General features: G+C 46.9%; 1 protein-coding gene across 3 annotated transcripts in view; it reads left to right on the top strand.

The window, feature by feature from the left end:
* Positions 1-12,489, top strand: part of HERC2 (HECT and RLD domain containing E3 ubiquitin protein ligase 2) — a 188,814-nt gene extending 176,325 nt beyond the window's left edge. For all 3 annotated transcript variants that reach the window (XM_076004890.1, XM_076004889.1, XM_076004891.1), the window contains 8 exons: positions 3,080-3,163; positions 6,771-6,912; positions 7,043-7,237; positions 8,047-8,159; positions 8,734-8,924; positions 9,470-9,575; positions 9,886-10,098; positions 11,477-12,489. In XM_076004890.1, the coding sequence (XP_075861005.1) occupies positions 3,080-3,163; positions 6,771-6,912; positions 7,043-7,237; positions 8,047-8,159; positions 8,734-8,924; positions 9,470-9,575; positions 9,886-10,098; positions 11,477-11,749 (1,317 nt within the window). In that variant the 3' untranslated portion in view covers positions 11,750-12,489. The remainder of the gene's footprint in view (positions 1-3,079; positions 3,164-6,770; positions 6,913-7,042; positions 7,238-8,046; positions 8,160-8,733; positions 8,925-9,469; positions 9,576-9,885; positions 10,099-11,476) is intronic.
* The last annotated feature ends 2,782 nt before the right edge of the window (positions 12,490-15,271 follow it).

Raw genomic sequence — 15,271 nt, 5'->3', positions numbered from 1 at the left:
TATTATCAAATATTTTGGTCTATTCTTAGTGATAGAATAAAATTTAGGTATTTTGGAGTCCTGCCCAAATAGGTTAAATTTTTAGGATTCACTTGTTTCTGGTTGGCTAGAACAATTTCTGCTAAATAAGTCAAGTGCATGCATTTTATTTTTATTTTATTTTATTTTTTGAGAATAAACCAACTTTATTTTATAACAATATTATGGAAAGCAAAATATGTAATACAACTTAAGCTGCTATAAATCTATTTTGGCATCATAACTGTACATAAGATCAAAAGCAAGGGGAAAATGTTCAATACAGTTATTGAGTAAGAAGTCACAGGACTGGAAAGTCAAAAGGGTCCTATATGAAAAATATCCCCAGTGAAATTCTAAAACATCGTAGAAAATTTCCAAAATGTAAGAAATGGTTTTAATCTGTATCAATATTTTCTCATACAGTATATTTACTGCCATTGGAAAACTCCATAAATGTTTACTGTAAGAATTCCATGGAAAGAATCTGGAAGAAGGAAAGGCACTACCTAAATTAGTCACAGAGTTTCCTTTCCGCACACCAGCACCTGTTCAAGTGAACAGCACCCACCTGCGTGGCTGGCCTTGTTCATTGTCCTTTGATCAAAATGAGCCATAAAAAGCAGGTAGATACACAAAGTAAACAGGAAACAAAAACAAAGCCCTTTAATTAAAAAAAGAAAGAACTAAGAATATTTAAAAGTGGCTATAAAACAAAACAATATATTAAAATGGGTGAGAACAATGTAGACCAGAACTGCTAAGGTGAAGTTTGGTGTTGGCATTTTAATTCTTCAGGCTTCTGGTCATTGTTACCAGTCGTAGCATGTGGTATTAAGACTCAGAAGCCGGGCGCGGTGGCTCACGCCTGTAATCCTAGCACTCTGGGAGGCTGAGGCGGGCAGATTGCTCGAGGTCAGGAGTTCGAAACCAGCCTGAGCAAGAGCAAGACCCCGTCTCTACTATAAATAGAAAGAAATTAATTGGCCAACTAATATATATATATATATATATATAATTAGCCGGGCATGGTGGCGCATGCCTGTAGTCCCAGCTACTTGGGAGGCTGAGGCAGAAGGATTGCTTGAGCCCAGGAGTTTGAGGTTGCTGTGAGCTAGGCTGACGCCATGGCACTCACTCTAGCCTGGGCAACAAAGCGAGACTCTGTCTCAAAAAAAAAAAAAAAAAAGACTCAGAATGGTCAAAATTCTTCAGGTTCAAAAAGTTGAATATTTTAAAAATGACTTTCTTTAGTTTTCCTCTTTCTCCTCCTTTTCATTGAGTATCATGATACTTCTGATTGCTATGTCAGGGTGCTGCTCTCTGATCACTTGAGCCAGCACCTTCTTTATCTGGTCATAATCAATATCTGCATCTCCTGTGACCATTATGCGTTTGTCAGTTCTGTGTCACACATGCCACCTTTTCCAGTCTGGGTGATGTGTATGGTGGTCGTCGACATGGATTTAGATGTGATGGTTTGTGTAGTTGATAATGTGCCTGAATCACCACCAACCTCACCATCAATCTGTGGAGACTCAAATGTGATGATTTTGGTCTCAGTTTGGACAATGGGGACTTCCTTGGTGGAGATTTCAGTCCTTTGTGAGGCATCAGAAATTGTTAGCATCTCTGTTTTTACCACTGGTGGCTCGTGTTTAATGGAAAGATCATCTCTCTGATGAGGGGAGCAGGAAGAAATTGGGAACAGGTAAAATTGATATGAACCTTAATTTCAACTATTTTCAATAATAAAAAGTAGTAAACTTAATTACTTTAATCTTCATTTTGTAATCCTTCAAAATGGAGTTGATAATAGACAGGGAGATAAAAGCCTTTCTTTATGGATGTGGGGGGGAAATGCAAGGCAGGGCACGTCCCACGTGGCATTGTGAATGTGTCGTGGGCTGTGAGCTGGGGCTGCATGGACTTCGGGCACGGTGGGTGGGTGTGAGCCAGTATGTGGGGTACATGGGGTGGCGGTAGGCAGCAGCATTCGGCTCCTATGCTGAGGCTGTAGGGGAGCAGGGAGCGCTGAGGGCATCTGAAAGGCACCTCAGCAGCAGGGACTGTGCAGGCAGCCTCTGTTCTGGTCCTGGGTGTCGGCAGGTATCTGCCTCTGCTGGAGAGGTTTGGGGAGTGGGTGTCACCTCCTATTCAGAACACCAGAGAGGGTGCTACAGGATGGCTGGTTGGGCCAGTGGATAATTCAGAGAAGGAGAGTGCTCCCATGGAGGATGAGCTGCCTTCAGGTCTGGGCTGAGTGCAGGAGAGCAAGGTGGAGGTGGGGCTGTGTGATCGCCCACTGGTTAGAGAGAGCTGGGACCCCTGTTGATCCTGATTCCTTTGAGTGCCCCTCAAGTCCCCAGCCCCCTTTCCATTGGCACAGCTGTGTCCTGTGCCCCATGCCCTACCCTGTGAGCGTGCCAGCCTTCCTCCCTCCTGGGTGCTGCCTGAGTCCTCACTGTGGTGCCCATGCTCAGGCTGCACCCCACTCTCTGTCCTAGCCGTCTTTGCCCTGGCACTCCAGGTTTCTTTCCGTGCGTGCTCACAGCCCAGACTTTGTGTGTTTGGGTTTTCCTCCTTGGTTTGACTTCCCTATGCCCACCCCAGGGCTGGCTGGCTCCATGGGGCTCCCTGACCCTGCCACTGCTTTGTGGCACAGTTACTGGTTTAATGTCTATCCCTGCCACTGGTGGACTTGTGGTTTGGCAGGGAAACCCTTGGCTTTCTAGGCCTGAGTCAAAGCAGGTGTTTGCTGGGGTCCAGCCCTCCCTGCTCTGTGTCCAGCATGTGCTAGGCTCCTCTAGCCTCCTTTCCTGAGGGGCACCCTGAGTGTGTGCCCAGCCGCTGGCACTACTTGCTCTTCTATCCACCCCCATGCATGTCAGTGCCAGGCCACTTCCCTGTGGCCTCACAAATTGAGAAAGGGATGGCAGTTTTTTATTCTTAAAGTCTGGCTTTCAAAGCAGAAGATTTTAAACACAACTGTTACATGATTTCTCTATGGATGATACTTTCTGTATGGGATTCTAAATTTTGTCTGTTTGACTTGTTTTAGGAGGCAGCTTTCCGAAAAGTGGTACAAGCAACTATGGTGCGAGATCGCCAACATGGGCCTGTTGTGGAGTTGAACCGAATTCAGGTAACATGTGGAAATTGTTCTGAGTCTGACAGTCTTAAAAGTAATGCTTTCATGGGTTCAAGTGGTGTCCCTGCAGCCTGAGGTGGGTGGAGAGCACTCGTAGCTGCCTTCCTGTGTGTCCCCACTTTAAAGAGCAGGCGCCACCTTCTTTTTGTGGTGCTTCATGTGTGTGATGTCCTGTGATGCTGAGGCTCCAGGAAAGTAAGTGTCTTTCTTTATAATGGAAGTAAGAAAGGTTTATTTCAGATAATCTCAAAGCACAAATATAGTTAAGCCAACAAGGGAAAAATAAATATCAGGCATATTTCTACCACACAGTGGTAACTACTGCTGTTACCTTTGTGGAGTATATGTTTGGTATAACCAAAACCGGATCACTCTATTTTGTTACTGGCTGTTTTTTTCCACTTAATGCATCTTGAGCTCCTCCATGCCTTGGAGTAGGATTCTGTGGGTCGTTTGTGCTCGACAGCTGCCTGCTCTTTTCTTGTAGGGTGTGTCCAGGTTTGCTCTGTCAGACTCCTCTGCTGGGGGCTGGAAAGCTGTGCCCACTTTTCTCTAACACAAGCAGGGTCGTCTATGGGCGTGTCTTCAGTCACCCTCTAGGTTAAGTTCCAAGAAGTGGAGAGGGTCAGAGGCCCCATCACAGCCTAGTATCACATCCATTTATGGGCTCTGACAGTTCACGCTCCCACCGTCCCCACATGCTCCCCAGCCTTGGCGGTTTTATTTGCCAGTTTTGTAAGAATTGCTTGTACTGTCTCATGGTAGTAATCAAAGAAATGAAAGGTTGACCATTTCTGAATATATACTGCTACCCACTGTATATAAACTCAGAGTTGAAAAAAATTAATTAAAAAAAGAGGCGCTGGCCATTGATGCTGATAGCGTGCAGCACTTGACATTTAATGCTCAACGGAAACGGGCCTCGCCTCTGGACCCAAAACAGAGAGCTTTGAAGAACAAATTCTTTGTTCCTGTACCTTTGTATTAACACATGATTTTTACCCTCATGTTGATTATATGACTAGAAACTTTTCAGAGTTGTACTTGGGGGCATTTTGAATTGAGACATGAAACTCTTGTCCTTTGTTGGACAGCACATGTGACCACATTGATGGAACTGGTCTCCTCACTGACGTCAGAGGACTGAATGCGAAGCTGTAGGCAGTCAGCCACTTCCACAAATAAATGGCTTGTTTAATTAGGTTCATAGAAAAGCTTTTATTTTCCCACCTTGGATGATCATTGTGATTTGCTCTGCATCATTAGGTCATAAATACTAAAGTTTGTCAGTCAGGAGAGCTGAAGGCTTCCAGGTCATCTGGAATGAATGATTGAGCATTCCTGGATAGTATACCTGCCCCAGAACCGCATGGAGGCTCCTGGGGGCCAGGGGTGCTCAGCCTGGGTGTCCAAGCCTGGGGGGCTCCGGACATCAGTGAAGCCCTGGTTAGGCACCCTTGCTTGTCTTTCTCTCATCTCAGATTGTTAAGAAATCATTACACACTGAATACCTCTTTCCTACTCATTTCATATCCCCAGCCTTGTGTCGATAAAGTGTGCAATACATGCTTGAAAGAGCAAACTGGGTAGATGACAAATAAATTTATATTAGGCTTTTTCAAGAATCAGATAAACACTTTCAGCCCAATGTGCAATGTGGATTGCTGTCTGGGGCTGCTCCAGAGCCAGGCTCCTTTCAGTTCAGGGTATCGTGCTGCCTCTTGAAGCCGGAAAGTTCTCCCCAAATATGGAAATAGAAGCGTTTTTCTGACCAGAATGGAGCAGGGGGAAAAAGCATTCGCTGAATCCAAGGTGAGCACAGGAAACGAGCACTGAGCCAGAAAGCCTTCGTGGGCTCCTCTGCCCAACTACTCCAGGCTGCAGTGCGCTCAATATCAGCCCCCTCCTGTGGAGACGTCTGTGTGTGGAAAGTTCCCGAGACGCCAAAACACAGGTCGTCTTCCTGGAAGGCTTTTGTTTGTTGTGAATTTGATTTATTTTTATAACAAGATCTGAAACTCAGTGAATAAAAATGTTTTTAATTACTTTAAAATTTATTACAAAATTAATGCATGCTCATTTCTGAAAATTTAGAAAATTCAGATTGAAGACTATTAATTAAAGACTGTTACTACTCTGCAGAGAAAGCACCATCCCACATGGGCTGCTTTCCTCTCAGTGTCAAGATTATTCACGTGGCCATAGTCTATGGAAACTGAGGACAGATAGCCGCTGCCAGTCGGCACTGCTGTGGAGGAGGGAAGTGCGGGGGGAGTGGGAGGCTGGGTATGTGTCCCTCCGCTTGCATGGTGGCCATGGCACTGTGTATGCCTTTTGCTCCTTTTCCTTCCATGGCCCAGTCTCCTTCAGGGGACAGAGCTCAAAGTGCTGCCATGAGAGTTAGAGGAATTGGTGCTGTGAGCATCTAGGCAAGTGTGTGGTACACAGAAAAGTTCATTCTACAGGGAAATGTTTTTATTGTCATCATTCTGACATTTTTAGTCTTGGCTATGGAAATTTGTGCTGTGAGGAGAATTATTAGCTGTTTAAACTCAACCTAGAACTCAAAGTGATTTAAAAATGAGAGTTTTGCTTGGGAAATCAACATAAAAATACATTGTCATGACCATTTTTTCTTTGACTTTTCATTTTGACATCACTTTAGACTGAGCTTCCAGGTGACTGAAGCACAGCCTCGGCCACCAACTGTAGGATAAGCAACATCCACACTGGTGGGAGGGCCTCAAGGCCCCTAGTCTGATTGCTTCAAAAATCTTAGGTTAGGATGAGAACTGGGGGCACAAAAAGTGATCACACTTGTCGGGGAGACCTGGGGACCCTGAGGGTTGGAAATGGGGTCAGTGTGGCTGAGTAGGTAAGGGGCAGAAGGTGTCCTTTTAGTCAGGTGGTGCATCTGCGTCAGTCTTGGAACCATTTGATAGCAATCTCTGAGCACAGAGACTCCGTCCTAGTCTGCTAGGCGGGCTGCTTCTGGAGTTCCTGGTGTCTTGCTTCTTGTGGCCACGCCCATGTGGTAAAGTAGTGGGCAGTAGGTAAGGTTTTAAAGCGTGAAGGGAATCAGTGCAGTGTTGCCAGATTGTTGGGAACATGCTGCCACTTGCCTCACGTGAACAATGATGATGGCTTATGTTGCTTTTTGAAGGTGTGTTTGTTCTGACACCACCAGTCCTGGAGGCTGCTGTGCAGGTCACTGTGCAGGTCACCGATGATGTGCAGAGTGGGATGGGGGACGGTGAATTCAGGTGTTCAGAGTGGAGCACCCTGGATGGTGGGGTCTGCGCAAGCAGGGAGGAGGCTGTGCGTGCAGCCTCCACCCATACACTGCCTGGCACTGGGGCAAGGGACCACAGAGGGTGGGCCCAGAGCCCTCCAAGGGCATGGGCTGCAGGAGACGAGGGGATCTGGGTGGTAGTGGCCTGTGGAGAAGGCTCAGGAGGCATGAACTCAGGGCTGCTCCCAGAGCCCTCTCTCGCTTCCACAGGCATTTCACAGCTGAGCTTGCTTGCAGTGGCCACGGGGTGCAGGTTCCCTTGGCGTGTCCCAGACCACATGCCTTCACGCTTCTTTTCCTTCTCTCCAGGTCAAGCGCTCCAGGAGCAAAGGGGGGCTGGCCGGCCCTGACGGCACCAAGTCCGTCTTTGGGCAGATGTGTGCCAAGATGAGCTCGTTCAATCCCGACAGCCTCCTCCTTCCTCACCGTGTCTGGAAAGTCAAGTTTGTGGGTGAGAACCTTCATGCACTGGGGAACCTGTGGCCCCAAGAGGCGGTAGCCCACGCCTGCAGGGAGCGCAGGCAGAGTGGTGCAGGGGCTGTCAGGGTGGCTATGAGTGGCTGCTGCTCCTTTCCTTCCAGGTGAATCTGTGGATGACTGCGGAGGCGGCTACAGCGAGTCCATAGCTGAGATCTGTGAGGAGCTGCAGAATGGACTCACACCCCTGCTGATTGTGACACCCAATGGGAGGGACGAGTCCGGGGCCAACCGAGACTGCTACCTGTTCAACCCTGCTGCGAGGGCGCCCGTGCACAGCAGCATGTTCCGCTTCTTGGGTGAGCTTTCCTTCCAGCTGCTCGCCATCCTGCATTGGCGAGGCTGTGCCCACCCTTCAGTTAGCTTGATGTCTGTGCTCTGTTTGGGGAGTGACAGTAGATATTTTTGAACATCTGCTTTTAGCTCTTGACACTCATACTGATCAAAATTATTTCCAATGTATGTGTTTTACCGGCACTGTGGGAGGTGCACAGGGTGCTGCTGTTGACTCCCCTCGCTGGCACTAAGGGCTTGGTAGTGGTGGCCCATCCATGCATAGCTACAGCGACTTACAGAGCCGGTAGTCCTGGCCATGTGCTGAGGACTGGAAGATGCCTTTGGCACTCAGAGGGTGAAATGCCATGTTCCTGCATTTAAGATGTATCTGAAACTCAGGATCACATGGGGCAGGGTCTTGGCAGGCAGCCAGTCCCTCTGCACTACTCCATTAGGGGTCTGTGGAGCAGTCTCAGCTATGGGGTCCTGGCACTACCTCCCCTCCCCAGGGGGCTGCTCTCTGGCAGGGCACTGCCTTGGAGAAGCTCCAGCTCTTTGCTTTGCCATGAGAGGAATAAGAATCGGCCTCTGTGTCCTTAAACCTGTGTGTGGCAAGAACATGAAGAGTTAGAGACTTAGAGAACAAAAAGAAATGATGAATTTAGAATAGGTCACACTGTTTTAAGGATGGACCCAGATCTCTGGACTTATATTATTGATTTAGAGGGCACTGTGGCCTCAACATAGAGCTAATGCCCTGTGGCATGTGAGTGAACTACGAGTTTTGTCATAGAATCCAAGTGTCTTCTGTGCTTGTGTTTTGAATGGTCAGGTGTGTTATTGGGTATCGCCATCCGGACCGGGAGTCCCCTGAGCCTCAGCCTGGCTGAACCCGTATGGAAGCAGCTGGCCGGGATGAGCCTCACCATTGCAGACCTCAGTGAGGTAACTCACCCTGGGCGCTGCGGGGTCCCCTGGGGCTTGAGAGGCACAGTTTGTTCCGGGTTCTGGCAGGCTCTGAGTCCTGCCTGACTCACAGTCCCACGTGATACAGGGGCTGCTGCTGTGGACACCTATGAGTAGCAATGAAGGTCTATGGATATGAGGCCAATTTGCTTCTGGAACTTGCTAGATCCATTTATTTTTGTGTTGCTTTGTGACTTACACATTCTTGTCAGATGAGAAAGCTGGCAGGGGGAAGTGCCAAGCCAGTGACCACAGCCGATTGCCTCCCTGCTGTGGCTGTGCAGAGGAACTGTCCCTGCCAGTTGCTTTACTTTCTCAGTGGTTAATTTTAAGAATTTAGTTGAATTATGAATTCATTTTCCAGTTCCTTAGGTGAAGTACTTTCCTGTTGCTGTTTTCTTTTATTTCTTGGTACCTGTGACACACAGCTTCCCTACACACCCTGAGGCAGACCAAAGCCCCCACTGGACTGAGTGTGCTTAGGGTGGGCTGAGGCCTGGGACAGGGAAACAGCCCTGATTCAACACGTGGACTCTCTTTTTCTCCTTAAAAGGTTGATAAAGATTTTATTCCTGGGCTCATGTACATCCGTGACAATGAAGCCACTTCAGAGGAGTTTGAAGCCATGAGCCTGCCCTTCACGGTGCCGAGTGCCAGTGGCCAGGACATCCAGCTGAGTTCCAAGTACACACACATAACCCTGGACAACCGCGCAGAGTACGTCCGGCTGGCAATAAACTACAGGTTCGTGGTATCTGCTCTCAGTTTCTTTGACTTGATAAATAGCAAAAACAGCAGACACTGGTTGGCTGGACATCTGTGTTGGTTCAGAACTATCATATACAGTAAATGCTGAGGCATTTGGCTCCAACTATAGCTGATCTGTGGTTATTAAGCCTATTTTGTGATTAGGGTTAAAGTATTTATTTTTCTAGTATGAAATTCCTGGCCCTGACTAGAATACTGAGGTAAAGAAAATCCACCCATTTAGGGGACTGCCTCACAGAGGCCACAGGGCCTGTTTGCGTCCCTCTGTGCTCTCTGTCAGCTCTCCTGGGACAGGGCTGTGTCAGTGGCTGTCCCAGCCCTATGTGGCCACTGCTTGTTGTAAGGGGCACCTGGAAGGCCTGCAGGGCACCCTCCTCTGCTATCTGAAGTCGCTCCCCTCAGTCCTGACAGATGGGAAGAGTGTGGCTACAGTGCTCTGTGGCCAGTGGCCAGGCTTGGTATTAGCAGAACAAAGTCAGTGCCTCCTGGGATGGAAGTGTGACGTGAGTTTTTTCTTTCAGACTCCATGAATTTGATGAGCAGGTGGCTGCTGTTCGGGAAGGGATGGCTCGAGTTGTGCCCGTCCCTCTTCTTTCTCTATTCACTGGATACGAATTGGAGACGATGGTAGGCTGACTCCCGAGTTGTGTTGCCCCGGAACTGCCACTAGTTAATTTTTTATTAATAGCTAAAACCTTGCATTTGGAAATCTAAGATATATCCGTGAGTGCTAAAGTAAAAACACACTCTAAATATGTGACTCCTTCAGCTGATCCCACGGGAGGTTGGGGCTCAGGGTTTCGTGCATGTCCACCCGGGGCCCCCAGGACTTTCCCTGCCCTTAAACAGGCCTTGGTAGAGAGAAGGAGTGATCAGATCTTGCTGAAATGAAAGGCATCAAAGTGTCAGGTGGCCCTGACAGAGTGTCCATTTGCAGGTGTGCGGCAGCCCTGACATCCCTCTGCATCTTCTAAAGTCGGTGGCGACATATAAGGGGATTGAGCCTTCCGCATCCCTGATCCAGTGGTTCTGGGAGGTGATGGAGTCCTTCTCCAACACAGAGCGTTCCCTCTTTCTTCGCTTTGTGTGGGGCCGGACGAGGCTGCCCAGGACAATTGCTGACTTCCGGGGCAGAGACTTTGTCATCCAGGTAGGTTCCCTGCTGGGCTCATTGGGCCCTGGGCTGTCAGCTGATGGTAACATGCCTCTCATACATGATCTCACAGCAGATTGAAATATGGGTCTCATGTGTCTTCATGGGAATGAAAATGGGAAACACCCAACTTCTGTGATTTGAAGGCTGAAAATTCTGTGATTATAGGTCTTGGGTACCATTACCTATTTTTTAAAAATTTATCCAGCCATCACTAGAATCTTATTATGGAAACACACATTATGTAAGATATTTGGTTCTCTGGTTGAATTAGATGAATCACTAATATGCTACTTATAGAGAAAAATTAGACCACTCATCAGAACGAGAATAAGAGTTTTGCTTTGGGTTCTAACCCTGGATCCCTTGTCAGAAACTGCCTCAATTTACTTGCCTGGCACTGAGGTGGAATGACCCTCTCTCTCCTGAGACCCTGGTGGCAGTACACTGGGGGGATGGACCAGGTAGATGGGGTCCACTCTCCCTGGATGGCTCTTTTCCAAGCACAGCCTGACTTGAGTCTCTGGGCAGGGTTAGAATAGTATCCGTTTTTCAGGGAGATCTTTGAGAGCCTATATCATTTTTCCTTTAAAAAGGTAGGTTTTGTCTGGGCGCAGTGGCTCACGCCTGTAATCCTAGCACTCTGGGAGGCCGAGGTGGGCGGATTGCTCCAGGTCAGGAGTTTGAAACCAGCCTGAGCAAGACCCTGTCTCTACTAAAAATAGAAAGAAATTAATTGACCAACTAATATAGACATAGAAAAAAAATTAGCTGGGCATGGTGGCTCATGCCTGTAGTCCCAGCTACTCGGGAGGCTGAGGCAGGAGGATCGCTTGAGCCCAGGAGTTTGAGGTTGCTGTGAGCTAGGCTGACGCCATGGCACTCACTCTAGCCTGGGCAACAAAGCGAGACTCTGTCTCAAAAAAAAAAAAAAAGGTAGGTTTGTCCATAACTCTTGCTGCTTCCTAGTATTTTAATTTGTAGTGGCCAAAAGTGGGCTGATGGACTCATGAAGCATTTTCCCATGTGATCAAGTGCCAGGCCTGAGCCCATTGCCCTACCCCCCAGAATCCCCATACCTGTCAGGCTGGGGGCTCACCTGTGTGGACAGGGGTGGGTGGAGCCATTGGGCCCTCTTTATGGGGTGATTAGGAGAAAATAATTATCATGATAACTAATTGCTATTTTTTACTAGAAGTTCTAGGAATAAGTTGTTCCTTTTTCAAATTGGCTAGATTATGATTTCTGATATTTTATTCTTAGCAAAAAATATGATTTCTGTGAGTTAAGAGTCTAATGAACACAATAAAATAGATTTGCAGTTTTACCTATCCTTGTACATAGTCTCTGATTATTTAAAATTTTTCATCAACAGGTATTGGATAAATACAACCCTCCTGACCACTTCCTTCCCGAATCCTACACCTGTTTCTTTTTGCTGAAGTTGCCCAGGTATTCCTGTAAACAGGTGCTGGAGGAGAAGTTGAAATACGCCATCCACTTTTGCAAATCCATAGACACAGACGATTATGCTCGCATAGCCCTTACGGGAGAGCCAGCTGCCGATGACAGCAGTGATGACTCGGATAATGAGGATGTGGATTCGTTTGCTTCAGACTCTACGCAGGATTATTTAACAGGACACTAAGATGGAGACATAGCAAGAGACCGAGCATGGAGGCAGAGCGTTACTGCTGAGATTGCAGAATGTACGAGGTATCTGATGAGAAATGTCAGTCCTCAAAATGTGCGGGAGGGAGGTGGAGAGGCTGACTGCTCGTGACTGGAATAATGAAGAGAATGATGATGGGGAAATTAGCCTGGGCACGTGGAACTCTATGTGGACACTTGGCATTTACTTTTGAAACTTAAAAGGGTCTTCTCACCCGTAATGCTGCATTACATGTAGGACTCTGTGTTTACTAAAGTGTGTAAATGTTTATATAAATACTGAATTGCAGCATCCCAAAAATGAATAAAGCCTTTTTACTTGTGGGTGCAATAGATTTTTTTTTTCTTTTTTCTTCAAGTGTCGTGAGTTTTTTGATTGTATATTGGACATACTGTGTAACAATTAAATCGTATTATAAATATTTCAATTAATTTTACTCTGAATTTGTTTATTAAAAGCTTTTTGAACATTAAATGATCAGTATTACTTGAATGCATCCAGAGGTTATTTAAACCAAAACAAAAAACAAAAAGGCCATCTGGTTCTCCCTCTTGTCCCCAGGTGTACTATTTTAGCGTATGCATTATGTAGTTTGAATTGAGGCCTTTCTGTGAGCAGTATCGTAACTCCTACCATGAAAAGTGTACTATATATAATGTTTGTGTCATGTATATGCCTAAATTTTAATTCCCTATAATAAAACATCTGTCACAAAATTGTAGGCTGAACTTTCTTAACCAGCTAGACTAGCATTGGTGGATATGTAGAATCAAAAAATAAAATGATATTTGGTACATTGGTAGTCAAGCCATTCCAGTCTAGTTTAGACTTTTTTGATTACAAAAACCAGAAGTGATCATTAGGAGAATGGAAGGCTCCAAGGGGAACAGCTGATGTTGGGCCACAGGGCCCAGGAACGCTCAGGGTCCACTCTGACTCCCGCGCCAGCCATGTCTGTCTGCACAGTCTTGGTTCCTGTACCACTGGACTGGGGTCAGGGGTGTCTGTGTCCAGTCAGCCAGGGGGCAGGATTTGAGCTGCTTGTGTGTGGCAAGCACTCTGCAAAGGAAGGGATTGAGAACAGGGTAGGAAAACCAGCTGACAGGTCTAGTGCATGAGAACTTGAGAATAGTACCAGATCAAAGCAAAAGTATGTATGTTTCATACATACTTTCATGTTCAGAGACAGTTTCTTTATTCAGGGACAGAATAAAGACAGGGTCTCTTTATAGACAGGGTTTCACTCTGTCACCTGGGCTGGAGTGCAGTGGTGTCATCAAAACTCACTGCAATCTTAAACTCCTGGGCTCAAATGATCCTCCTACCTCAGTCTCCTGAGTAGCTGGGACTACAGGCATGTGCCACCATATCTGGATAACTTTTTTTATTTTTATAGAGACAGGGTCTTGCTATTGCCCAGGATGATCTCAAACTCCTGGCCTCAAATGATCCGCCCGCTTTGGCCTCCCAACAGGGGAAGAATATTTAGCACCAACAAAGAAGATCCAAAGAGGAAAAGATTTTTCCTGGAAGCTTATTCATGACTGAATTGGTGAATGTCAGGATTAGTCCTATTTTCAGCTTGGCTCAACATTTCTGTAAGCTGTGTGGTTATTTTTTTAATCACCATCCCTTTTGTTGTTGGTCAGCTTTTGCCACATGGTAGAATTGCCCCAAAGTCACTGGCATCCAAGAAGCAGCGTTTGTGTCTCATTCATACCCCTGGCTTGGCTGACCCTGTCTGATACCCTGGACAGTGGGCTGAGTAGGGCCATGCTTCATGCACCTCTCCTGGACCCAGGCCTGCTCAGCACAGTCATGACACAGGTGCAAGAGGTCTCAGAACTGCATTGTCCCCTCCACCCACATTCCACTGGCCAAAGCCAGCCATGTGGCCAAGCTCAGAATCAGTAGGCTGGCCAATGTATTCTGCCTGTAGAACAGTGGTTCTCCAAGTCTCATCTGGGGACCCTGGGGTTCCTGAGGCCCTTTCAGGTGATTCATAAGGTCCTCCCTCCAACTATGCATCTTTATGAGGCCAGATATTCTTTCTATACTTTCACCAAAACATAGGGCGATTGGGGACTGCAGAAGCAGGAGAGAGAATCCAGCTATCCTATATTGAAGCCAGGTCGTGAAGAGACTAAGGAAAACATCAGCATCATTCCTCTCACTACATTATTTTGTTTTGGAAAGTAATGTTTCAAAATAGTATCCATGTTAAGATGTAATAGGTTTTTATTTTAAATGTATTAAATATTTAAAATTTTTCCAGTTTTAGTTTCCAACATGATAGAGAGGATATATATGTAACCCAGATAAAAATTAGTGAGGATCCTGGAGAGCTTTAAACAGTATAAAAGGGTCCTCAGACCAAAACTTGCTGCTCCAGAGTGGACATGCAAAGCCACCACAGAGGCGGGGCTCAGGGACGCTATATGGGACAGCCACACCGCTGTGCTGGCTGTCTCTGCTCTCTTTGTGCTATCAGAAGCAATTGCCTGAGAGTTCTTTTTATTTTAACTTCAAGAATACTAAAGATTATCTATTTTCTTCTCTTATACCACTTTACTCCTAAAAACAAACAAGGAGGGGCTTTGATTTTCATAGTAACAGTTTCTTTTTTACCCAAGAGACTGGACAGTTACATGCCCTCTTCAGTTTAACCTTTTACTCATCCACCTTCTGAAGCCTAAAATTATAGTTCCCTTTGGCAGATCAAAATTCGTGCAGCAGAACCTTATAAATAGGAAACTGTAGGAAACACAGGACCGTCTGTGCTAGTGGTGGACTCTTAGTCACACTTGGACAGTCCACCAACATTTTGAATTGTGGATTAATTATGTGGTGGCAGGCATCATGTTTGTTTTTCTGCGGATACAAGTGATAGTGGATGTGTGCTTATGATGTGTGTGATGCTATGTTCTGCTTAGATTTACAAGAACTTCACGTGGTGTCTGACAGTGTTCACCCTTAGAGTCCCGACAAAACTTCTAGTTTTCTTCACATGGACAGTCCCCAAACTTGCCCCCGAGGAGAAGAGAGGCCTCCCTACCCTCCAGAACTTGCTCACCGGCCAGCCCAGCTGTGCCTTCTGCTTCTCCCCGCCTACCCCAGCAGAGTCACACCGCACGTCTGTGCACAGCCCACGTGGATGTGGCCCACGGTCTGGCTCTGCGGTTTATCCACATCAAAAGCTGCTTATGTGTCCTTCCAGGCCCAAGTGCAAGCTCCACAAGCTGAGCTGGGTTTCCTAGAGTGTGGCTCAGCCCTGGCCTGGCCCACCTGGAAGAGTATGGGTGGACCATTGTGGGCCAGCCACTGTTCCGAGGCTGCACCCAGGACCTCAGGAGGCATGTCTTGCTCGGCCTGGGCTAGGCCCAAGTTTGGCAGGCTTGCTTAAGGAAACCTCCTGGACATTTACGAATAGCTGCACTACTTCAGGCATGTGCCGCTGCCTGAGGGGCAGTCAGCAAGGAAGAATGTGGTGGCAGTACC

The sequence above is a fragment of the Microcebus murinus genome, chromosome 7 (genome assembly GCF_040939455.1).
Source record: "Microcebus murinus isolate Inina chromosome 7, M.murinus_Inina_mat1.0, whole genome shotgun sequence".
NCBI classification, from domain to species: domain Eukaryota; kingdom Metazoa; phylum Chordata; class Mammalia; order Primates; family Cheirogaleidae; genus Microcebus; species Microcebus murinus.
Note: the sequence above shows the minus strand (reverse complement) of the source record. Positions and strands in the feature narration are given on the sequence as shown.